The 27,248-nt window shown below is 41.7% G+C and overlaps 1 protein-coding gene across 1 annotated transcript in view; it reads right to left on the minus strand.

Moving 5' to 3' along the window:
* The window catches only part of HECW1 (HECT, C2 and WW domain containing E3 ubiquitin protein ligase 1), a 417,448-nt gene that overhangs the window by 9,145 nt on the left and 381,055 nt on the right, over positions 1 to 27,248 (minus strand). The window contains 5 exon segments of the mRNA XM_019451074.2: positions 236 to 434; positions 2,428 to 2,542; positions 3,909 to 4,055; positions 8,986 to 9,115; positions 9,658 to 9,756. Coding sequence (XP_019306619.1) covers positions 236 to 434; positions 2,428 to 2,542; positions 3,909 to 4,055; positions 8,986 to 9,115; positions 9,658 to 9,756 — 690 coding nt within the window.

A 27,248-nucleotide genomic window follows, 5' to 3' on the forward strand; every position in this document is an offset into this window, starting at 1 on the left:
GCTTCCCACAACTCACACACGGACCATGACATTATTGCCCAAACACCATCAATAGTCCAAAAATAACTAAGAATACGGTCTAAATTCACATCCCAGAGACTCTTCATTGGCACCTTTCATCAGTAACTCGTAACAAACTGTAGGTGGTGGGGAATTCTATCCTAAAGGATCATCATCCAAACTTAATAACAAAGTATACTTGGTGGGTTTCCTGAAGGCTGGCAGGAGCCCGTACCTGGGGAGAGACGTAATCTTCCCCCACTTCTCTATGCAGAAACGCCGAAGCCCATTGCTTCCTCGAAGGGCTGCGAAGCCTTCGTAGGGCACGCTTGACGTTCCCGTGACGAACTGAAGTAATCTCAGTCTCTGCTCATTATTGAAGCGCTCCACGGCGGCCCAGAACCAGCGGATCACAAGATGCCCGTCATGATAACCTGAATGGGGCAGAAGGAGGAAGGGAGGATGTGCAGAGAGGAGGAGGAAGGGAGAGAGGCGAAACACGCAGCAGGTGCAATGGGGACCGACTAGCTGCTGCTGGCCTGCCGATTTCTCTGACGGCCTTCACACAAGTCTAAGACCATCTGTGTAGCTAGGTCAGATTTTATAACAAAAGCAGATTTAGAAAGTAGCCATTTTATTAAAAGATTTTATGCTCTGAGGGGTGTCCTCAGAGATGTCTGCTTTCTATGTAAACAATTGGGACCACACTAGTCATTTTCCTGCCTCATATAAATGAGACAAGGAGTGGCTAGAGATCCTTGGGACCCTAAGAGACAAAACCCTCTATGAACATATTTCACTGTATTTTCTCTGTTCTGAGGTCTTAGCTCTTGGTAACTGCATACCGTGGGACAGTCTAGGACTTAAGAAGGACGGAAGGTAAACAACAAGCGTAGAGAACAGAAGATGCTGGAATCTCCAGTGGCCATTAGTGATTAGTGCTTCCGGAACAGCTGCTCTCAGGCCATTTGGGCCCATGGAAGAGGTATTGAGCCGCTGTCACTGTACAGTTGGGAGAGCAAGCTTGGGTCACCTGATTCAGGTAAATGATTCACCACCCCTGCAAATGCAAGAGGCACTCCAAGATGGGAGAGATGTATGTCAGCAGGGGTAGAAAGAGAGAAGTGAGGTGTACGCTGAGCGCAGGAAGGCTTTGTGGGAGTGGAGAACAGGAGAAACGGAGAACAAGAATGAGGAAGAAATATGCAGGGAATTGCAAGCTGACTAGTGCAGAGAGGGGTCTGAGGGAAACTGGCTGAGGGCCATAGAGGGCTGTAGCAGCCAGGCAGAGACACTGGGACTCAACTCCTTGGTTTTCCCCTGCCATGCCAAGAAGTGCCCAGCGGTCCCACACAGGCTTCTCATGGCTGAGTACACTGGGGAGACGAGGGAGGCTGGGATGGCGGGCCCAGCTTTCTGTCTATGGCTCCAACTGAGGTTTCTTTGTCATATTTTACACAAAGAAATGGTTTTGAGCCTTAAAAACAAAACACTTTCAAAAGTAATACGGAGTTTGTTTTGTGGATAAGGAAATGGCTTGGTGAAAATGTCTCAAGAAGACTAGTTTGGCAGCGTGAAGGCCAATAGTTAGGAGAAGTTTAGGGTTTGGAGAGACAACAGAACCAGGTTGCGGTGAACTGAGACGGAGGGGAAGAGGATTCCAGTTCCAGCTGGAGCGGAGACGCTTCCTTGCCAGCATGTAACCTAGCTCAGGAGCTGGTCTCTGGGTGGCCATCTCGGTCATGCAACTACATGCAGTTAGGCCAGAGATTACAGTAATGGGGATCACCTGAAGGAACATTCAGGATGGAAGTCACTGGAAGGCTTGTTAGGAGAACCTACTCTGCGTTGAAGGCCAAATCGAAGTAAGGCCAAATTTTATTCACCCTTTAAGAAGTTCTGAAATATATATCATATATATAGCTATAACATGGCATATTATCTTATATTTATAACTATACATGGAATATAAATATAAAAGGAATATTATTCAACCACAAAAAGGAATGAAGCAGCGAAACACACCTTGAAAGAGAATGTCTAATGAAAGAAACCAGATCCCAAAGACCACATATTGTATGACTCTGTATGAAATATCCAGAATAGGTAAATCTACAGAGACAGAACGCAGAGTGACGGCTCTCAGATATGGGAAGCAACTGCCGAATGAGTCCGGGGTTTCCTTTCGGGGTGAGGGCAATGTTTTGGAACCAGCGAGAGGTGATGGTTGCACAACATTGTGAATGTACCAAATACCACCGCACTGTTCACTTTAAAATGGTTAATGTTACGATCTGTCAATTTCACTTCAATATAACATGTTTTATATTGAATATATTATTATATAAATAAATATTAATATATTTATATGGAAACATGTTTCACTTCAATATAACACTGTGTCTGTGCTGGGCCGTGCCGTCTCACCTCCCCGGTACTCTGTGTTATTCCGCCAGTCATTCAGGTCGATTTCCGCCGTGCCCGCTATCACCAGCTCCAGCTCCCTGGCGTCGAACACAGAGACAAGCCTCGAGTCTACCACCTGAAATACAGATTAGGCTTCAGGTACAACCACACTGAAAGGTTTTGTTCACTTATTATTACTTCTGTGGGTTAAGCTGGGAAACTGATCATCATTTACAACTTTTATTTTCTCTTTAAAACAATTTTTTTTAACATTTATTTATTTTTGAGAGAGACAGAGAGACAGAGAGAGAGTGGAGGAGGGGCAGAGAGCGAGAGGGAGACACAGAATCTGAAGCAGGCTCCAGGCTCCCAGCTGTCAGCATAGAGCCTGATGTGGGACTTAAACCCACACACAGAGATCGTGACGTGAGCCAAAGTCGGTTGCTTAACCGACTGAGCCACCCAGGCTCCCCTACAACTTTTTAAAAAATGTACTATCATGTTTAAGTTCAAAATCGTGACTTACACATTTGAAACACAACCCATTCACGAGCTGTGAACTCAAAAAAGGTCCCAGGGTTTTCACTCCCTCTGATACTCCCTCTCAGAATGATGTTATGGGCAAACCTGACTTGACTTTCTCTAGTCACATTTAAGTTCCAAGTATCCTTGCATTTTAAAGGCAAAAATCCAAACACTGTGTAGTGACTTGATGTTAGTATTATCACTTCACTTAAAAGGTATCCTCTCTTCCACATAAAACTATGACTTGTTTCCTAGGAATGGGCATTCTATATTAAAACAAGTGTATTTTCCTTCCTTTCTCCCCTCTCTTCCTTCCTCCCTCTAAAGAGGGAAGACTTCCTTTGTGAGGGCGCTAAGCTCTGACTTTATACCTTATTGCCAAATGTGTCACACACAACTGAACACCTGAGGTCAGTCGGTACCTCCTCTAATCAAAGTAGAGATGGACAAGCCAGTGAGCCATGTTGTTGTCCATCACGGCAGGGAAAGAAAACTTTCCAAGACTCAAGCCTTGAGAAAACATTTACAGTGTCTTGTTTCTTAATTGCAAAAGTTTAAGGGTGTCGACGTTTGGAGCATAGGAAGCTGGAAGCTGTCCCTGTCCTCTTGATTTACCACCTTAGTATGGATTACGTGGCACCGAGTGACACTACAACAAAAGAGAAATCTACCAAGAGTGGACAATGCCCTCGAATGCCTTCGCTTCACTTATTTTTATTTCGCCGAATGAAAGGAAACACACACGCACAGCTCTTGACAGGAGATAACAAAAGTTTTCCTATCTGGCACACTGGGGCCACAACAATATCTTTGTGAGAGCATTTTTCACCTACCGTAAGAGTTTGGTTTCCCAGAGAACTCTGACACCTTCTTCATCCACCCCAAGGGTGTCCTCTTTGCCCTCTGGTGACGGGAGCTGAGCCCTTTGCCCGCCTTGGTTCTTCTTCTCCGTTTTCCCCACAAGCCACCCTCCTCACCTCATAGAAGCCCCGCACCAGGGCCTCGGTCTGCTGCACCACACCGCGCTCCACCCGCCACTTCACCATCCTCTCGATGTACTCCTTCTTGTTCTTCTCCGTCACCTGCGTGTTGGCTCCTCCAGATTTCAACTCCCTTTCCGTTACCTTGTGGGGAAACAGAGAGACTGTGATGCTTGTCAACTCAGTGGATCGTGCAGTGACTCACATCAATTCTAGGAGGATGAACGATTTACAAAAAGTCTTCTTCAACATGGCTTCTGCATTATTGCCTCCTTAGTTCTTGTTCCTTTCCTGGAAGCTACTAAAAAAAGCTCTGCGTGTTCTAAGATGATACTGATGCACCTTACTGCAGTTTTTGTTTTATAAAGAGGAAACATGTTTCTTTAACTCAAGAGGCATAATGTAAATAAAAGAAAAGTGCTCCTGGTTGTCCCAGGGGAACAGATGGACCAGAATGTCCTTATACCATAATCACACATTCAATTTCCCCAAATCCCAATTAGATCAAATTCTCAACAGCCACCAGCCTCCCCACCCGAAGCAGATCATTGGAAGAAAAATAGCAGATAATGAGAAGATGGTTTTTACATCCCAGTGTAATAGTGGCTGAAGAATGACAGACTGAGAAAGGAAACAGAATGACAATGCCACTTAACGTGGTGACACTTGTTTGTTAGGACAAACGAGTCACTGAGAAAAGTTACGATCTGTGTTCTGTCTTTTGAAAGGCAAGAGGGTGGGTAACGTATTAGACATTTTTTTTTTTTATCAGAAAGCTTTGGTGTTTGGAGGGGGTATTCTTAAATTCACTTAAGGGGCTCACCTCATGTCTCAAAGCTATAAGACATGTAAGGCATACCTCTACTTAGTCATTGGCTTAATAAACATAGATATGTATATTTGCACTCATTGACACAGCTACCTGAACAAATAGTCCACAAAAGGCTGACAGTTATTTTTCTCTCCAGCACTTAGGTGATTAGTGCTAATCACAAAATACTGGCCGATTATAACATCCTAGTTGCCACTAATTCTCCACATTCCTTGGAACCTCTGATTTTTAGCTGCCCAGTAAAAGACTTTATTTCCTAACCTCCCTTGCAGCTGGGTGTGCCCTGTAACTAAATTCTGGCCAATACTCTGTAAGCGGGAATGTTGTATGGCACTTTCAGGAACCCCCTGAAAGGGAGGGGTTGTTGCTCCTTTGTCCTGATGCCTCAGGCAGGAACATGTTGGTTCGGGAACTATTAGCATCTGGGCCATAAGTGCAGATGCCCTTGGTAGGTGTTGCAGCCTTGGGTTGCCTGCCTCTACACTTTTCTGTGAGGGAAGAATAAACTGTTAGTTTCCGCTGGGTCATTTTAGGTTTCTTCTCTGGCAGCTGACTCTAATCCTAACTAACACACCCAGGAAACGCCCATCATGTCTTTCACCTGCATCTATCTGTCTGCTCCGCAGTGTCTCATAACTTGCCAAAAGAAGGGCTATAACTCGGTTTCCTAAAACCCAAGTCATAGTTCTTAGTGACCTCATTTGAAGAAGAACGAGACACCCATTTACAGAGATATGAGTTATTCTAGACCTATGGCACATCCTCTTTGGGAACATCTTAAACTTTTCTGAGTTGTTCCTATGCCACATACCCGTGAAGGATGGCTCTTTGTTTTTTAGATATTATTTTTTCCTTCTAATTTTATATATTCAGTTATTTGTGGTTTACCTCATTTTTTTAAGTAGGTAATATGCATCCATGGAATAACATTCAAGTGGCATAAAAGGCCATAAATGAAAAGCAAGCTTCTTTCTCATTTCATCTCCCAGCCATACAATCTCCCTACCTGGAGAAAAATTGCCCTTACTTCTCTTCCAGGAAGATTCTATGTATTTATCAGAGAATATGTATATATCATCTCTTTTTGTTCACAAATAGTAGCATATTATATACACTGTTCATCACCATACTTTTCACTTAAAAATGTAAGAATTGTTTTATACCAATTTAGAATTGACTTATTCTATTTTTGTTATAATACCCTATTTATTGTTTATGATTTACATGTAAGTTGATGGGCTGGGATGTCTTGCATTTTTTAACCACACATCCCACTAGCTCACTATTCTGTTGTGTGGATGTATCATAATTTATTTAACCAATGCTCCATTGCTGGACATTTATATTGTTTCAGATCTTTTTCAAGTATCAACAATGCTGCAGTGAAGATCTTGATACATTACTCATTTGAATTAGGTGTGAATAAATATATTAGCAGGACAAATTTCTAGACATGGGTGCTGAGTCAAGGGCAGGTGCATTTATTTTCTTATTTTTCTTAGTTTAATTATTTTAATTTTTATTTAAATTCCAGTTAGTTAGGGGCACCTGGGTGGCTCAGTCGGTTAAGAGTCCGATTTTGGCTCAGGTCATAATCTCATGGTTTGTGAGTTTGAGCCTGCATTGGGCTCTGAGCTGACAGCTGGGAGCCTGGAGCCTGCTTCGGATTCTGTGTCTCCTTCTCTCTCTGCCCCTCCCCAACTTGTGCTCTGTCTATGTCTCTCAAAAAATAAATAAATGTAAAAAAAATTTTTTTAAAATTCCAGTTAGTTAACATACAGTGTAATATTAGTTTCAAGTGTAGAATTCAGTGATTCACCACTTACATACAACACCTGGTGGGGGTGTGGGTAGGTCCATTTAGAATGAGGGTAGCTATTCCAAAGGTGCCCTTCATAGAGAGTGAACCAAACTTCTATCTACACTCCCATACAGCGTGCCTGTTCTCTACACCATCTCCAAAACAGAATACTGTTAAACTTTCTGACTCAAGATAATCTCATAAGAGAAAATGGCATTTCACTATGCTTTAATTTACATTTTTTTTTAACGTTTATTTATTTTTGAGACAGAGAGAGAGCATGAACAGGGGAGGGTCAGAGAGAGGGAGACACAGAATCCGAAACAGGCTCCAGGCTCCAAGCTGTCAGCACAGAGCCCGACGCGGGGCTCGAACTCACGGACCGCGAGATCTTGACCTGAGCCAAAGTCGGCCGCCCAACCGACTGAGCCATCCAGGCACCCCTACATTTTTACAACTTGTGAATGAGATCGAGTATTTCCTCATATTTCCGTTTCTGGGAACCATTTATTTTTTGCTAATTTTCTATTGTGTTGTTGGTCATTTCTTATTGATGTGGGATCTCTTCCAATGTTGAAAGAATAGGCTTTTGTCTGTGTAATACATTACAGCGTATTTGATATTATGCCATGTTTACTTTGCTTATGTTGTATTGTGGCCACATAGAATTAAAACAATAATTTTAGTTTGCTATGTCAATCTCTGCTTTTATGACTTTGAAAGTTGGGTCATATCTACAGGAGCATTCCTTACTGGAAGATTAAAAATAAAAATCTTGGCATTTTCGTCTTTTTATTTATTTATTTTTAACGGTTAGCTTTCTGATCCAGGTGGAATTAATTTTGGTGTAATGAGTTAGGTTAGGAGTGTAACTTAAACTTTAAGATGACTACCCATTTGTCTTAATAAAACTTTCTAAATGATTACCTTCTACTACAGGACAGATATAAAGAATGAACTAAAAGAAGTCACACACAGGGAACAATGTATTTTATACTTTCATCTAGTACAAGGTAGGACAGTCATGTGAATCGTATATTCTTTTTTTTTTTTTAAGATTTTGTTTTTTAAGTAATCTCTACACCCAAAGTGATGCTTGGATTTACAACCCTGAGATCCAGTGTTGCATACTCCACTGACTGAGCGAACCAGGTGCCCAATGAATCATATATTCTTGAACATATTTACATGTACCCTTTATAGTTATAAGGAGAAATAATTTTTTTCTCAAATATGGAAGAGGGTATTATTCAGAATACCTGAGTGTTCTTTACACAAAGGAAATTCAACAGAATGCTGACCTGTCCAAAATTTATGATTATGGTATGGTGCTGCAGAGGTCAGTGGGTACCTCTCACACAGACTCAGCACACTGTTCACATTCATCAAGATACTTATACAGCCTATCAACTCAATTCTCACAACAACCCATTTCAAATTATCATGTGTCAGAGGCTTTTGAAATCTCTTGTAAGTGACTCAGGCTATGGTTAACCTGATAAAACTGTAACCCAGAAGATTCAAAGGTATATATACTGGTGGGAATAAAAATGCAAAGCTTTATCTTATTAATAGTATTGAGATACGTGCAATTTGGAGGAGCAAACATCTAGATGCTAGTGATAAAAAAAAAGTATTTTTGTCGTTGCGCAGATAACAGAAATACCTTACAAGTGTATTTCACACTTCAAAAAATGTTTTCTGATCCATTATCACATTTGATTTTCAAAAAACTCTCTAAAGCAGATCCATGTCATAACAAGGAAAAGAAAGAAGACAAGGAAGTAGTCCTCAAAGAATTGTATTTTAAATGGATGAGATTCTTTGTTTTCTAGATTAAAAAAACAATCCCATTACTTTACGATCCAGCAATCCCACTCGTCAGTATCTATCCAAAAGAATTGAAAGCAAGAACTTGAACAGGTAAATGTATACCTATGTTCACAGCAGCATTATTTACAATGGCCAAAATGTGGAAGCAACCCAAGGGTCCATCAACAGATAAATGGGTAAATAAAATACGGTATATACATATAGCAGAATATTATCCGGCCCTGAAAAGTAAGGAAATCCTGTCACATGCTGTAATGTGGATAAACCCGGAGGACATTGTATTAAGTGAAATAAGTCAGTCACACGAAGACATATACTCTATGACTCCACTTATGTGAGGTATCTAGAGCAGCCAAATCCATGGTAAGAGAAAGTAGAATGGTGGTTTCAAGGGATTGGGGAGAAGGAAAAATGAGGAATAATTGCTTAATGGCTATAGCTTCAGTTTTGCCAAATGAACAAGTACTAGAGATTATACAGCAGTGTGAATATACTTCACAAGTTTGAACTGCAGACATAAAAATGGTTAAGGTGGTAAATTTTGTGTTATGTGAATCTTCCACAATAAAAAAACAAATGGTCTTTTCCAAGCACCACATCTCACAAACCTGTCCAAAAACTTCTTCGTTAACAGTGAAAGTGAGGTCTAGGATATCTGTGATGTTGTTGTCCTTCATCCATTGCAAACTCTGGTGAAATTCCTCATCCAGATATTCCAGATCACTTAAATCACAGGGCCTGGATGCATCCCAAGGGTGAAAGGTAAACAGATTGTTAAACAAACGGCTGCCCAGCCCTGGCTAAAACAATATACACTGAGTCTAACAATTTGATACTTTTGAATACATTGATGAATCTTTCCATTCATTCAATGCTTTTTTTTGTTTTTGCGAATGACAGTAATAAACATGGGATAGTTACTGACTCAGGAACTCTTGATGGCAATTGGATAAAAGTTTTAAAACATTTAAAAACAACTAAGTTTTAGATCAATTCTACTTAGTAGTGTAATGCAAAGTTTGTAATGTTACTGTAATTATTTATACAAACTGATTCATATCCTTTATATGATGTTATAATTGTCTACTCCTATGCTTACATAAAAACTCCAAATGCCTTTTTATTGTACTAAAAGGTTTATGTGATATCTAAGCATTCAGGAAAGTGAACAAACAGGAATGGTTAGGGCAAAACAGGGACAAAGGGTCAGTGGTGCCAGGGAGGTCAGCGACTGTTGTCCCATAGGCAGGGCTGCGGACCATGGCCTGCAATACACTTACAGTCTCAGGAGTGCCTTATAGAAGGGCCTTGTGAAGAAGGCATCAAGAAGGTACTGATGGATCAAAGCCAGGCCTAGGATCCGACCACTAAACCTGAACCTGGAACACAGACAAGGCAGAGCAATTTAAGGCCAGGTAGAAATTTACACTGTTAAAAATTTCAATTTGTATTTGTGTTTGATGTATTTCTTGATAATACTCATTGTAAGTTGTTTAAGGAATTTGCCAACTAATGACACAAGGGAGGTACCCATTCTCCTTCTCCTTCTTACTCTTTACCATAAACAATGCCTATGTGCTTGGTATGTGCTAAAGGAACCCTCCTTTCCCCCAGGTACCAGAATACAGTCATTAGGCTGGAATTCTCTCCTCAGAACTGATGGTATAAGGACCCAAGAGAAGAAATGCACTGTAAAGGGGAAGTCTGGAACCTAGATAAACAGTCCACATTGAACCTGAGGAGGACCTGAACCCAAGACACAGAAAATTTTTTTGGACCGTCCATCCTTATCTGTTCAGATATTCCAGAGATACCACCTGAAGGTCAAATGTGCACCTGATACCTGCCAAGAGGTGGAGAATTTGAGTATGAGTCCCATATGGCAGTTGTGCTTACAGTCAGTGGGAAGAGTTACATTGAATCACATTGTGATAAGCAATAAGCTGAGCCCACATTGCTATTAAATACTGCCAGCCACATGCAAACAAAGAACAGGTCTCTGCTGGAAGAACTGGTCCTGTAGATCTAGCTACCTCCAGCTGTAAGGGCCTTTACCAATTTAAATCCTTGTTGGGGCAAATCCTGGGATTTTTTCTAATATCCTGGAAGTTTTGCTAATAACCTGCTTGGCTGAGTGCTGAGGCTCCCTTGGTCCCATTGTGGCCCTGCTCCGCAACCAGATTCTTATCTGCTTGGTCTAACACCCTGGTTTCCTCACTGTGTGGGCCTTGGCCATCTCTGGCTCCTATGTCCATATAACAGGGGTCTCCCTGGTCTCTTTCCATCCAAGTAGATTTTTCACCTAAGTGTGAACTTAATTGTGATTTTTCAGATGGTCTTAGTTGGAATTTCCAATTAACCCATCTTTACTACCTTTCATGAGGTTCTTTTCAGGCTCAGAAGATTTCCTACTCTTTACTATAAAAATTGTTTAAATTAATAGATCATTTGATCCCATAGAATAAGCATAATTATAAATAACACTTCAAATTGGCAATAGTTCTGGGGCTCCTGGGTGGCTTAGTTGGTTAAGGGACGAACTTTGGCTCAGATGATGATCTCACAGCTCCTGAGTTCGAGGCCCACGTCGGGCTCTGCGCTGACAGCTCAGAGCCTGGAGCCTGCTTCTAATTCTGTGTTTCCTTCTCTATCTTTCCCCTTCCCTGCTCACACTTTGTCTCTCTTTCTCTCTCTCAAAAATAAAAACATTAAAAAAATTTTTTTAAAAACCCAAAAAACAAAGAAAAAAAAACAAATTGGCATATTTCAGGTGGTCAATTGTATTTGCAGGAAACAACATGGAAATATTAACATAGAAATATTATTGACTCCAAATAGACTAGAGGTGAAGGGAAGCTCAGTGAAGGCGTTATGGGCTGCACCGTGGATGGAGAAGTTCATAGGATAATTAGACATCTTAGAGTCCTTGAGTCCTTGTGGCCAGGGTGCCCCACTAGTGCTTCATCCCTCAGTGCTCTCTCCTGCCCTGCCCAATCAGTCCCAAACATGGTTACCACAATCCTGTTTACTTCTACTCCAATATAGGCTTACTCATTCTAACTGTACTCTAAGCATTACAGCTGATAATTCTAGCATGATGATGGGGTTGGTGACCATCCAGATGGAGATGACCAAGGCCACCCAAAGCAGAAAGACAGCAAAGATCAATACAGGTGCCTGGCTAAGTACCCTCCTCATTTGGAGGTGGCCCCAAAGGGCCTACTAAAGAAATATTGTAATCTCAGCAGGGACTAAGTACCCACAGATATGGAGTAGATAAAAATATTACACAAAAATCCAAGTTTCAACTCAATGTTGAAAAAATGGAATATTTCAATGAATTGTGAATTTTCTAACAAAATATAAAATTATTCAAATCTATTCAAGAAGAAGTAGAAAACTTAAATAGACCAATAACTACAGTGTGAACTAGAAAATTATAAGGAAAAAGGACTTCTACAAAATTGATGCTGGGAATGGATATATATACCCATGTATTTAAAGACATAGTCTTTCAAACCCTCCACAGATAGAAAACTCCCTTGCTATATAAATAGTTCAGAAATCATAAAAGTATAGAAAACTCAGTTCATCATTATGAGTTACATCACCATAAATGGAATCTGGAAAAGAGCAAAAGAAAGAAAACTAAAGACATCTCACTCATACATTAAAAAAATCATAAATAAAACACCAGAACCTACCAATCCATTCCCAGAACAATGCAAAGTGATTAAAGATATTTGATTTTAGGAAACTGAGGACAGTTTAATATTAGGTATTCTATTATTAGAATAAATTATGATGTCAAAAGACAAAAGTCATATGGCATTTTTGGTTGTTGTTAGAAGCTGAAAAGTTAGTTGTTAGTATCTGCCATCAATCTCTGAGGAAAAAAATCTTTGTAGTAACCAGGACGAGAAGAATCCTTCCCTACCATAATGAGGAACATCTATCTCAGCACACTATTTAACAGTAAAAACACAGAAGGATGCTGGTTACCACCACCCTTTACAATATGCCTGGTATGTGACCTCGTGCAAGGACTTAACTACCTGATTTCCATTTCCTCTTCTGGAAAACTGCACTCTTTAAATGATATCATTGTCTTATTTTATGTGGGCTTCCAACACCAACTTGTGGTAATTAGAAATATTTCAGTTTAAGTAAACTTCAACTAGCTTAAGCCAAGGGGAAATTCTTTATAAGTCCCTAGTGGTGTCTCACAGAATCCAGGGTCAGGAATGCAGTTGGGCATCAGAAAAATGAGGGACTCAAGTGACTTCTCCCTTCTGCATCCACCTTTTCCCTTTGGCTCCTCTCTGTGCACATCTGCTCCCTTCTTCTCTCTTGCCATCAGCGCTTCTCATGGTTTTCATCCTGGAGTTCAAGAGCAACTTGAGTCTCTTTGTCCTAGGTCCAAATTTCCAGCACGATTTCTTGCTTGTTGCAACTCAGGTTGGATGCTCACCTTGGATCAATTGTAAGTGATCAGGAAAGCAAGGTCTGGGGAGGATATCTCAGGGTTTGGTGTCTTGCTCAGCACTGTGCAGCAAAGATCACCACTGCCTACCTCTCAACAAAGGGCTGTGACCAGATGGAGTGTGGCAGATGGCATGGTTTCTAGCACAGCGGACTTGCAGTGCAGACCACCAATAGACAGTTGTTTGTTTGCTTTGAAAGGAGTAGACCATAAGATGGAATTTCTAAAGACCAAATTATACTGGTTTCACAGTATAGGCTGATGCAGGCCACTAGTAAGCTCTAGATATTTTTTTGTAGCTGTGCAAGCAATCTATGATAATGTGGTTTGGCTTTGCATAAACACAGACAAGATGGCTCATAGCCAGACCAAAATACATATAGTAAGATATATTCCAGAGTGATGAACTGTGATCTAGAATGAGTTTGTGTAAAGCACAATACAACTGTACAATTCAAACCCAAAACAATAGCTTAAAAAGCATAGATTGGAATGGAAAGCCGCCTTTACCAGTTGATGTATTGCCATGGTGCTTAATTTCATTTATGAGAAAACATCTTCTAGTGATCCTGCACTTCCTTTATTTATCTCATTTAGCTTGAACAATTACTTGTTGGGAGAGTGATTGTATGTGTTGTTACAAATGTGTAGGAATTATGAAATGGAAAGAAATTATGTCTCTTTACTTCTGTATTAATAATTGAAGAAATTATGCACATAATTTATTTTATTTTTTTATTTTAAAGTGTTCTTTTTTTAATGCTTATTTATTTATTAAGAGAAAAAGAGAGACAGAAAGTGAGTCAGGGAGAGGAAGAGGGAGGGAGTCACAGAATCTGAAGCAGGCCCCAGGCTCTAAGCTGTCAGCATAGAGCTCGAACTCATGAGCTGTGAGATCATGACCTGAGCTGAAGTCCGATGCTTAACTGATTGAGGCACCCAGGTGCCCCTACTGTGCACATAATTTAAGCAAAAAAAAAAAAAAAAAAAAAAAAAGTTTGTTTTGATCTAAGTTACTTGGCACAAATGGGTTTTTAAAAAATGTTCATTTATTTTTGAGAGAAAGAGAATACAAGTGGGGCAGGGGTAGAGAAAGAGGGAGACAGAATCCGAAGCAGGCTCCAGGCTCTGTGTTGTCATCACAGAGCCCAATGCAGGGCTTGAACTCACGGATCCCGAGACCATGCCCTGAGCTAAAGTCGGACGCTTAACTGACTGAGCCACCCAGGCACCCTGGCACAAACAGTTTTAAGGACAGATAAAAGTAAGTCACTACAGGGGGCACCTAGATGGCTCAGGCAGTTAAGCATCTGACTTCAGCTTAGGTCATGATCTTGCGGTTTGTGGGTTCGAGCCTTGTGCTGGGCTCTGTGATGACAGCGCAGAGGCCTGGAGCCTGCTTCCGATTGTGTGTTTCCCTCTCTCTCTGCCCCTCCTCCTCTCAGGCTCTGTCCCTCTCAAAAATAAACATTAAAAACAAACAAAAAAAAGTAAATTGCTACAGAAGTACGAGATTATGCCTTCCCTGCCTGTGAGTATGCATGGGTCACTTTAATATCCAGGCCTCAAGCCCCCATTGCAGAGCCCCCATGAGTGAACTTGCAGGGCCTCCGTCCTTCCTTCCTCCTCAGGGATCCCATAAGGAGTCTCATCGGATACTGCAGACCAGCCTAGCTCTCGGGGTATAGCCCTGTTCCTCCTTCTTTGCTGGGCCGCCATTCTTAAAACCATACTGATCTCAGCAAATCCCAGAGATAGTTAATGTGCTGCATGTTCTGGTGCCACTGCCATAGACCCCCAGGCTGCTGCCCAAGATCTACGTTTCGAAGAGGCTTGTGCTCATTTTTATTTTGCTGGTAGGGAAACAGCTCCTCGGTATTGACCTGCTCTGGTAGAGGGACTTCACAGCACAGTTTCTGGGGACCTGAGAGTTTCCTGGGACTCTTTTTGAAGTGCATTCATTGTCCTTGAATTCCTAGGCTGGCAAAGCCATGGTGGGCCTAGGGAGCAGCTACCACCCCTCATTCACATCTCCAGCTCAGGCTTGCTGGCCACTCGGGCTTGCTGTGCCATTTTTCTGCTTCTCTTGAGCTGTGTTATTTCTGAGGACCCCAGATTCCCTGCTCACACTTGCTTTTTGTTGGCTTCCCTTTGCAAGCATATCAGACATGTCCACATGTGTTCAATTCCACTGAGGGACACCATTCAACTTCTCTTCACAGGAGGGGCCTCGGACCCCAGGTGAATCAGAGGATGCAAGTGAAGACAGCATGGAGATATCTGAGGACACGAGGAGACAAGGCATCTCCCTCAACTGCATGTACCAGGCATGTCTAAATCCACACACCAGCTATACCAGGGCAGGTCCCACAGGGGCCCTTCCCCTTGTACCAGATGGTGGGTCTCAACCTTTCCTCCATTCCAGCTACTTGAAGGATACAGCACTCTGATGGGTCAGGAGTGGGGCCTCCTTGCATCAGTAATCCTCAAGTTGTGGGAAGACAGAGTTTCCCTCTAGCTCCACCTTGCATATAATATGAAAACTCCCCAGGATATTCATATATGCCAGCACCTTAAGATATATTCCTGACTTTTTAAAAACACAGAAGCCATTTTTCCTATTTGTTTACTGATCAGAGATGAATCCACAGAAACCCATTTGGACCCAAGACACCACAAAAATATGATCAATGTAGCAAAATACCAAGAACTCTATATTTAATAGAAAAAAAAATCACTTCTATTGAGAGCCAATCAACAACAGGTTTCACTGGTAAGAAGGAATGGTCTGTTTTCCTTCAGGGGAAGAATATTCACAGCTTATAAGCAGACTTATCGACATAACCCCACCAACTTTGTGATTTGTAGAAATAGCACTTGGACCCTAGTTCTTTCCCATGCATTGATTTTCCATGCATTGCAAGTTTCTGTTATTGGCGTCATCGACACTTACCCTCCTGCCAAATCAAACCAAACCAAACTAAACAGAATTGGGCATTTTTGAGTGTAAAGAAAAATATGAACAACATAGAAAATACCAAATAAAAGCACATCAACTCCATTGCATGGGGGGACATCTTTCACCCTGATGGGTCTTTCCCCTGCATATCCCTGGAGGAGCACAGACACACTTGTGTGTGTTTATCGGGTTGCCTTGACACTCCTGCTCCTCTGCAGCGTCCTCTTTTCACACCACAGGACAGCTCAGAGGCCCTCACATATCTGCAAATATAGATTTTCATCGTGAGATTTAAGTAAACTGGCAAAGTATTACAATTTCATAAATGTTCTTCACTTGGTTTGGCCCCTCCTGCTCTGATGGAAACATAAGTATTTCTCATCTTTATCCATCTGCTCACAGGTATTGGGGGAGGCAGCATGCAGCCAGTTAACTCTGGGACCATCAGAGGACTTTTGAAATGGGCAGATGTCAGTCTTCAAACAGCCTCCTCAATACCTCACTAGATGTCTGGAGGATGAACGGAGTTGCCTCTGTTCTCATAAAGACATGGAGGGAGATTATGGCAGGAGATCTAAAAGGAACCAATGTCACTGGCACGGATTTATCTCAGTTCCATCTGCATTTTGTACATTTTAGTGAGTTCAAAAGGTAATGGAGTTTCACACTTTCTAGCACATCTTCCCACGTGGCTTAAAGGCCCAACAAAGACCTGACTCCCCTTGAATGTATTATTGTTTGTTGACTCATTACTCTCTGGGCTATTTGCTAATAATTCAAAACAGGCAATTTGGTGGGAAAGAAAAAACTGTCAGTTCTGGTGTCAGGTTGCCTCAGGTTAACTCTTCTGACCTGTGTGACTTTGGACAAGCTGCTGAGCATCCATGAGCCTCAGTTTACTCATCTGCAAAATGGGGGTCATGATGGTACCGCTTGTATAGAGCAACTGCTAAAACACTAAAAGACTCTGTCCAAGGACTAGTGGAGGTCAGTCTACCTGGGTATTTAATACATATGATCTGTAGATCCCTTATACCAGGCTCAGAACCCCAGGGCTGTACACCCATGCTGGATTGAAGGATGAGAATTGGACTAAGCCAGTGGACTAGTCTGCTGTTTGCTGCTGCTGCAGAACCGCAAGCTTTTGCTCTGTTTACACATAGCATTCAGGCGTCACAGTGCATGATTTATTGAAATGAATTAAAAATTATCATCTGATTTTATCCCAGCGGAGCACAACTAAACAAGCCTACTGAAAATTTCTGAAACATCGTATATCACTTGATGCCTGTTGATTAGGTTAATTGCTCACATTCCCAGTATTGATAGCAGGTCTCTAGTCAAGAAGAAAGCAAGAAAGACTGAACTGCAGAGGAGACTAGGTGACTGAGGCAATGTATTGAAAGACGTGGTGAATGTTTTACACCAAGAAGCCGACATAGCAGGTTTCCTCCTCCTTCCCCCTCTCCCTCTTCAATCTCTCCAATGGAACTTTGCGTGAGAGCATGTTTTAGCAGGAAGGTATTATGTAATGATTTCACAGTGTATTTTTCAACTGATTCTTTAAACAAAAACAGTTTGTGCAATGGCAAAAAATTTAGTCAGGAAGTTTAGGAGAGGAATTTCTTGTTCACAGACTGAATTTAGGGTAGTGAAAGCAGACGGCTTGCCAAGGGAAGAAAATAAAAGACCAAATGACACCTTGGAAGGACAATTTGGAAAGTGAAACGAAACACTCTTAAAAGGCTTCTAATTAATCCCTTTATATAAAAGTGATATAAAAATGGAATAAAACCCTCAGTGCACTATCCAGGCAATATGCTAAGTCTAAAAGATTCTGTAGTATGTATCTGGCATTAAACTTGCCCCCCTAATAATTGTCTCAAGGTGTCGTTGGGTTTGGTGATCTTCTCATTTTCTTCTTGACTTATAAGTAAGCCTTCAGTCTCCCTCTGTGTGACTCTGGTTTCTGGATATTTTGATGCAACACTACTCAGCATCACAGAGGCCCCTTGCATCAGCTTCAGCCTTGAAAGACCCAAAGCTGACCCCATCTCCTGGCCTTCCTGCCTAGAAAGGTAATCAGATTATTGAGTAATCAGTATATTGAGAACAGTAAAGAGGCTGGACACTTGGTTATAACATGCTTGGCTCTTGCTGCCTTTGGTGAGGGGATAGCAACTGGAGTAGATGTGGGAACATCTGGCAGGAAACAGAGATTTGCCCCAAATCCAGTACAGTTTTCAGACTTTGGAGGCCTCTTCCAAATGCCACAGCATCTCCTGGAGCAAAAACACCTGTCAGAAGCAACAATGTACTGGCAAATCCGAGGGGCTCAAAATCATTTTGTTGAGTCAATGAATGAGGCCATAGGGCTGCTAAAACTACACCCATGCCAGAATGCTCCCAGAACACCATCACAATGGCCTCCTTTCCAAGCTGTGACTCTGTGACTGCACCCACCTGTGCCCTGCCTAACACTTGCAGACTTGACAGCAGGTGGTTTGTATCCGCTGAATTCTAGAAGGCTCTCTCTGCAGGAACCATGTTTTCCATTCCTGCTACTTTCTTGACTGTCTTAGGTCACTGGTAATTGACCAGACTTGTGGGGTTAAGGTCTTTTAAGAGGTCTCAAAAGAATAGAACTGGTTCCTCAACTGTAGCACTATTGACTATTGCTGTCCAATGCACTCTAAGATGTCTGACACTACCTGTGGCCTCTACCCACTAGATGCCAGTACTTGTTGTGATAACCCAAATTGTCCCCAGACATTGCTCAATGTCCCTTGGTGGACGTGGCGGCAAAGCCATCCTCTCAGGGGAAGAATATCCAATTAGGTGATCAGAGTCTCCTTTCTAACTGACACATAGGCACCACTTGCCTCTCCTGGACCTTCTGAGGCAACGAGGTTCACCAATCTTAAGGCTTTATGCTCTACTCTGCAATACCTGGGCAGTTGTTCAGTACTCCTAGAATCTCTAAGTATACCTTCCTACTCCACCAGATGTTATTTTAGACTCCCACCAGGAACTTGGCCTCTAGGTTTCTCTTGGGGAACCGATGGGAGGGAAGAATGATTCTTTCCAAGAGCACCAGACTGTGTCATTCTTTCTGAGCAGATGACACCTGATCTGAATTAAGCCTCCAAGAGAATGAGCATTATAAGCTTGGGGAACAGCAATGTCCAAGGGGGACACATACAGTTTGTTTGAATAACAGAGAAGAGCCTAGTGTGACTGGACCGCAGACAGACAAAGGGGGAATGGTAGAACATGAGTTTGGAGAGATACCCAGGGGGCAGTCCATGGTAAGGACTTAGGATTTTATCCAAAGTGTGACAGGAATCCACTGGAGATTTCATGTAGGGTCTATGAATGAACTGATTGATATGCTGAAATGATCACTCTGGATGCTGTGTGGAGAGAGGTGAGTCTGGCAAGAGTGGAAGCAGAGAGAATAGTTTAGAGGTTCCTGCAGTAATCCAGATGGGTGATGACGGTATCTTACACTAGGTTGTGATAGTGGAGGCGATGAAGTCAGATTCAGGATGTATTTTCACGATAGAGCCAAGAGGATTTGTTGATGGACTGGATGGGAGATGTGAGAAAAAGAGAGGCACCAAAGACATTCCATGATCTTGGACCAGAGCGATTGTGTAGATTGTGGTGTCATTTATCAAGATGGAAAACACCAGAAGAGAAAGTTGCAGGAAAAACTTGAGAGTTCTCTTTCAGACATATTAGGTTTGTCACGCCCATTAAATATCTGGGTAGAGCTGTTGAGTAGGCAGCTGTACCAATGAGTCAGTACTTCCGGGAACAGGGCCTGGCTGCAGATATTAATGTAAGGGTCGGCAGGATGTAGGTTGCAGTTGTAGTTATGTAGCTGGATAGGATTTCCCCAAAGAAGTGTATGCAGATAGAGAGGTGGGCCAAGGGCTGAGCATTCATGGATCTGAAAGATGAAGAGGCACAATAAAATATATTGAGAAGAAATGGCAATGAGGTTGGAGAGGAACCAAGAGAACATGTTTTGGGATGGAGACAGAGACCAACTGTGTCAAGTGCCTCTGAGATCAGGTCACAGGAAGTCTGAGAGTTGCCCAGTGGATTTGGCAACCTTGATGAGAGCTGTTTCCGCGGGGGTAAAGGGGAGGAAAGGCTAGCTAGAGAGAATGGGAGAAGAGGAAGTGGACAAAGTAAGCACAGATACTCTATATGAATGTGTCCCTAAAGAGGAGCAGTAAATCAGAGTGGTAGGTGGAAAAGGGTGTGACACCAAAGAAGGCTTGGGTTTATTTTTCACATGAGAGAAATTATGGTGTGTTCATGAATTTCCAATTTCAACAAATTTACTGAGTGCCTTCTATGTATGAAGTGTGTAGAAAGATGACAAAGGTAAATGTTCATTCTGAAGAGTTTACAGGACAGTAGGAGGAGAGACATAACAATGCAGCATTTCATTGCCACATGAGATGTGCTGTAGAAAAGTACACAGGGTGTGTGAAAACACAGAGGAAGGACACTTGTTGATTTGGGAGGGATTAAATCTAGGCAGGGTTCCTGGAGGAAGTGATGACTGAGGTAAGCTTGGAAGAATGAGTAGAAATTAGATCACTTTAAGGCAGGGAAGGGGTTTCCAAGAAAATAAAATCACGTGAGGAAAGAGGTAGGAAATAGAATGGAATGTGTTTAGAAACGCATGCAATTCATGATGACTAGAGCACAAAGAGTGAGGAGGGGCAAGATTAGGCTGAAGAAAGAGGAAGTAGGAGGTCCTGCAAGGTCTTATTTTCCACGCCAATAAACTCAGCCTTTAAATCATAGAGAATGGGGACCCACTGAAGGGTTCAAGCAAGGGAGTGATATATTTGGTTTGTGATTTAAGAAATCAGTCTGCAGTCAAATGGAGGGTAGACTTGAGGAGGGCAGATAGGAGGGTGTATTAAGTATGTTCAGGTCATTGTGAGAAAAATTTTGGAGGTAAAAATGTCAGGACCTGGAGCTTTATGTGAGTAGAAGAAGGGAAGGATGGTAGGAGGTGGTTCATGGGAGAGATTAGATGCTAACTTGGAGGAGGATCAAGATAAAGATGTCTAGTAGGTATGTGGATAAAAGAGTCTGCAGCTCAACAGAGAGGTCAGGCTACAAATAGCTTTAGAATTCATATTGTAACATGGAGAGAACTTTATAAAACTATAAACTTTGATTCTATTGTTATATTTTTATAGAATTATATCTATCTTCCCATCTATCCAACCGCCTATAAAATATCATGGAAGGACTTGAGACAAAATATTAATAGTACCTACTTCTGTGTGGAGATATTTCCTTATGTGAATTAAATTTCTTACAATGAATGCACAATACTGATATTATAAAATTATATATGTTTATTTATGTAAAAAATATGTAAGTTAAAGTTTCCATTAAGGGAAGGACTGATAATCGTTCACTGGGTTTGTTGATTAGGTGCTCATAGAAAGGGCAGTTTTGGTGACGAAACTGATCTGATACTGACCTGATACTGACATCAGATTCAGTAGGAGATTGAATGAGGGAAAGGAGTCATAACCAGGGGGAGAAGGTAAACTATAAAGATGGATGAGAAAGAGAAAATTGCTGGAGCAAGGGTGTGGAGGAGATGGAAGCAGATGGATCCAGAGCCTAAGTGGAAGGGTCTGTCCTGAACAGGAGGAGGGCAATGCCGAGAAGGTGTCAGCACTGGGAATTTGTAGCTGGGGTGGGAACTTGAGGTGGTCACCTCAGTGTTTCTACCTTAGTAGGATCTGAAGTCATCTCCCCAAAGTGAAAAAGTCTGGCTGGTAGGGGCTTTCAGGCCAGTGGAATGCAAGACTCATCAGTCCAAGGACTGGTGAGCTTTGCTGTACAACCTGCTGAGGTCAAAGAGTGTGATTTAGGACTGTACCATTTCTCAGGATTATTTCATTTTCTTTGGTTCTAGAGGTACAGGAGACAGCTCTGGCACTGAATGTGGGAGAGTGTGTTTTGACATTGAACCAAGGTGGCGTTTTGCCCATCAGATGGAGTGTAAGCATGGAGGCCTGGGGTGAAGGGAGCCATGCCAGATGGGAAGGAGATGGCGAGTCTGAGGCGCAAATGAACTTGGTGAGCAGCTGTGATAGGGGGAGGAGGTGGGAACACTGGCTTTAGAATGATTGATGGTGGGATTTTAGAGTTTTCAATTTCAAATATGGCACAGTTCTGGGTGATAATGAGTCTGGGAGAGCCATTATGGGAGCAGGTGGATGAAGTGCAATGTAGGTCAAGGCCTCTGGGGTTAGGGAAGTTAGGTCTATTCTCTACACCCACCTTTATTCACATAATGTTTCAAGGAATGTGTAAAGAATCCCCTCCTTCATATTGCCAAAGTTGTTTAAATATTGCATATGCGAGGCATTTTTATTTGGTTTTCATAGCGCCATGTGTGAGGAAACAGTGTTGCTGAGAAACCTTGAAATTTTCCTTATCTGCCACGAAAGAGACTCTGCCAACACAAGATAATGACAGGATATTATCTTCTGATTGCTAATTAGCAACTAAAATGAGTGTCTAGCCCTGATGCCTGCCAAGTGCCCGCTATTAATATCAGCCTTGCAGGGGGCAAACGAGTAAGAACAAGGCTGCTTGTTCCTCAACATGGTGGCCAAATGAACGACTTCTTTTTAGAGAAATCTCTTCTAGAAGTATATAATGCAAATTATCTGTGTCTGTAGTGGGTTGAATGGTGCCCCCCAAAAATATACATCCACTTCCTAAACCTTGGAATCTGGGAATGTGAACTTATTTGGAAAAAGGGTCTTTGCAGATATGATTAAGGATCTCAAGATGAGATCACTTGGATTATTTACATGGGCCCTAAATTCACTGACAAATGTCCTTACTAGAGACAGAAGACAAGACATAGAAACAGGGGAAAGGCCACAAAAAGACAGAAACAGAGATTGGAGTGACAGCCACAAGCCAAAAAGTGCTTAGAGCCACCAGAAGCTGAATGAGGTAAGAAAGGATTCTCCTCTAGAGATTTCAGAGGGAGCATGTCTTTACCAACACTTTGATTTTGGGATTCTGGCCTCCGGACTAAGAATGTCCAGTCTGTGGTAATTTGGTATGGCAACCCTAGGAAAGTAATATTGAGCACAAATATAGAATCCAAAAATCCTCTTCTTCAGGTTTCTGGAATGCATGTTGTATATTCTCAATAAGCATGTTGTTATGTAGTTTGTAAGTTGATCCACTAAAGTCATAATATTTAATTTTATGAAAGAACAAAATTTATCTAATTTTGAATGAGACATGGAGTCTAGTTCCATGCCCAGAATTATGCAGAAAAGTTGGCCGAAAAGGGCTGCTTGCTGGATCACTAAAATACTCTCAAATCTGCTATATTCTCATCTAACTGAGTAACTTAGGAAAGTTAAGTTTCAAAAATCTTAATTGTCTGAGCTACACAGAGCAGAGAATATAGGAAGAGCAATGTCGCTGTGCTCTAAGCAGAATCCACAATGCCTAACTGACCCTTTAAACGTTATGTCCCTCTCTCGCCTATGACTCATTGAGCAATGCATAATATTTCACTAAAACTCAGGTTAAAAAATAATCAATTTGATATTGCCTAAGCAACTATTAGGCCCTTGCCTTCTTTCCAAAAAATCATAATGAGGTACCTACCATTTTTGGGCACTGGCTGGTTGTTGGCCTACTTGAATGAACACAACAGAAAAGGCTCCCAAGTTCCCATGGAGCATACTATCTAGCGACTTAGGGTTCAGGAAATTATTAGAATTACTGAAAGCCTCAACTACAGTGACATTCTTTAATTTTCATGTGACTGGCAAAATAACAGTGGCTCTGACAACACCAAGTTCTACACATGTACTGATGTAACCAGGAAAGCAGGGTGACTTGAAGCTACTTAAGTAATTGGTTCTGAATTAACTGTATTGATAGAGGGAGAGTATGGGAAACATAAACCAAACAAAATAATAAACAAATATGATATTGAGGCTTGCAACTATGTTTTATTTGGCTTCAGTGTTTTGAAGATTTATCTAGTAACTGTACTTTTCTTTAGATGATAGAATTAGTTGATATTCTTTGAGATTATAATATAAAGACAAAGTCCCTAGGAACCTGGACAGTAGGGAAAGCCAATTTTGGGGTCTACATTTGTTACTCATCATCTGAAAACTTGAAGCCCTTCTTGCCCTTTTTGCCCTTAAAGATCCCAAAGTCCCAAGGCATCTGCCCAGCCTATGCCTGGGGGTCTGTCTCCTGGATCATATTAGATACTTCCTTAGAAACCAATGATCTCCCTCCTCAGATCACTTGGATTCCTTGATCCTGTTCTCAACTTGATTAAGGTTAAACATCTGTCCCTGGCTCACCTCTGCAAACGCCGTTCTCAACACTTTTTCTCAAACAGCTTTACTATTTTCAACTTAGGAAACCCATTCTAGGTGGTTCATATTGATCCCAACCCTCTGTTCACTCCAGTTTCTGTTGCTGCCAAACTCCACCCTTCCCCCTGCCATGAATATACATCTCATCTCATGAGATTGAGGCTAAACAGAAAATAAACCTCTATATTTTCACATAACTTATGTCTCTTTCAGTTTCTCTCAATAGACAAGGTGCTATTGACTCTCTTAATTCCATTCAGTATTTAAATAAATCAGAAAATGGACAAATTTCATGGAAAGTGCATCTTTCAGTGACTTAAACAATAGCTCCAACTTTGTCAATTTTTATACTTAGAAAGAGTCAAGCCTATGGATTCTCAGCCATGATGTTGGCCACATATTCTAATTTATCCTTGGGCTTGACATTGTTACTAGAATGCTCTCCTTTTTCTTTGTGCTCAAAGCAAATATTTAAGGTGGGCAGCATCAATTATCATTTATTTAATCAAGCCATAATAAATATATTCATAAAAAAGAGTTTGAGTCATATAATCAAAGCATAATTTTTAATCCCCATTTTATATATATGATGCAGTCAGGTAATGTAAATAGTCTGGTCAAATTGATTAACTCTGATTCTTTCAGAAGCATTCCTCAGTTTAAATCCCAATACACCAGGGAAATCAAGAGAACAGTAAATGGCATCTCTCCTTCCTGTGCAGCAAGGAGTTTCTTCCACCCTTCCACCAATGATTGATCATACAAAATCTGCTATAACTTCTTTTCCAATACTGTAAACACACAGGAGAGCTGGAGCAAAATAACAGCCTGAAAACCCAGATCTTCTCTACAGTGGGAACTTTTTTTTTTTTTTTCTTTTAAATCCTTTCAATTTTAGGTCTACAATGGGCATGTCACAACTTTTGCACTCCTCTCTTCCCTTCTACAAATAAGGGATAATAATGTTAACATTTGCTTACCTACCACACAGGAGAATTAAAAACAAGAGTAATTTAATGTTAATAGGTTCTTTGAAGATGAAAAGGCCTTTGTAATTGCTAAGATATATTCTACTTTATAAACCTATCTCAAAGATACTCCTCTTTCCTTATGCTCATAACAATTATTAATTAAACATAATTATCTTTTCTCAACCTCATTATTTAAGTGCATACAATATTTATGATGTTCCCACACAGTGTACATTTCTATGCTTTACCAAATATCATTGCCTTCGTTTTTGGATTTTTATGTTTTCTAACTTCTCACACTTTGGTAAATTGAGTGAAAATCTGTTGTTTCTGCCTGTGGTGATTTCATTACTCTGTGTGAAAACTGCATGAACTTCTAGCTTTCTTCTTCCCATGTCTCTGAGGGCTCATGAAGCTGCCAGCATCTATGGCAGTGTTTCTTCAAGCGTGGCGACCCTTCTGTTGGCATCAGACTCCCTGGGGTGCTTGTTAAAATATGGGTGCCTGGAGATGAGACTCTGTGGATGGGTTCTGGAAATCTGCATTGAAAACAAGTTCTGCAGTTGCCAACTAAAGAGAACCATGGGCTTCATATCCCTCGTCCTTTTATTTATTTATTTTTAAATGGGAAAAAAAAGGTCTGAAAGTAAGAAGTGAAGTTTTGCCTTAGTTATCAGCCATTGTGCTTTCAGCACAGACATCAGAGAAGGGATGGGGTATAAAGCCCTGTCTCTTCTCAAAGCAAAGGGTACAAAGTGACCTGCTTGGCCTCCCCTCAGCCCACGTACCTGCAGCCACACACATCTGTCTGTATCACCTGCCACCCCGATAAATAGGAAGGTTCTTCTTTTTGCCAAAGCTAATCCCCTTTACACATTACCAACCTCACGTGTGCATCTGCAGCCTCCACTAGTCAGTTCTTTCCCTCTGTCCAGGAAGTGGGAGCTGTCCCGGGTTCAAAGATTCTCTCTTCACTCGTGTGACAGTGTCTTTCCTCCTGTCCCTTCAGGGCTCTTGTCCCATCAATTTTCTGCTCTCTCTTAGAAGTCAAGTCTTTGCCTCTTTTCTTACATCATCTCCTTACATGCTTCTAGCTGCTGCACACAGCTAGGCTCCCAGAAAGAGACACTTTTCAGGGCCATTGATTGCTAAAATAATTTTTTTAATAGAAGTATAATTAATATACACTATCCTACTAGCTTCAGGGGTACATCATTACAAATTTATACATTACAAGATGCTCACCACGGTAGTCTAGTTATCATCTGTCCACCATACCAAGTTATGACAATGTTACTGATTCTATTCTCTATGCTGGACATTACGTCCCCATAACTTACGGAAGCAGAACTCCCTTTGGAAAGTGAACACACCTTGCAAACATCAGGGGCAAATGCAACAACAATAATATCCCTGCTACGGAGCTGTTCTGGAACAAGTGTTAGGAAAGTGAGGTTTTGATTCTTTGCAGCTCCTAGTCCTCCCAGAGGGGTGACATTTCCTTGTTCCTTGTTCCGTGCCACACCCACCATTGTTTCATTCCCTGTTTGGTGCACATTCCTGCTAGCTGAGTTCAGCGTTTGGCCCCAAGCTAGTCTCCCATTTCCACAGCTTATACTGGGCTGCACTTGGCCCTGGCATCTCCACCGGTGGTTTTGTCTGTAATTGCTCCCTCCTGGTCTAGAGGAAGACTGAGGCATGGTATTGGGCCCTCCTGTGCAGCTGTAGGCCTGCTAGAAGGGACAGGGTAGCCCGTGGTGTAGATGACAGCACTCAGCCTAAGAGAACCGGCTGCCTGCAGCCCTCCCAAGGGACTCCACTGGTATTCTGATCCCTGAGAGGGATGTCCTCTAATCTTTGCCCCTGGGTCCATGTGGCAATGGTTGTGGAAGCAAATGATTACAGTAGGTGGGAGGCTCCCTTCTGGATGGACAAGAAGGAAGCAGAGCATGGAGTTAGGGGCCTGACTGCACCGAGGTTCTTGCCTGGTCCCCACTCAGAGGCTGAGTCATGCTGCTCAGGTAGCCAGAGATGT

The sequence above is a fragment of the Panthera pardus genome, unplaced genomic scaffold, assembly GCF_024362965.1.
Source record: "Panthera pardus isolate Hobbes unplaced genomic scaffold, ASM2436296v1 HiC_scaffold_8, whole genome shotgun sequence".
Lineage (NCBI taxonomy): Eukaryota > Metazoa > Chordata > Mammalia > Carnivora > Felidae > Panthera > Panthera pardus.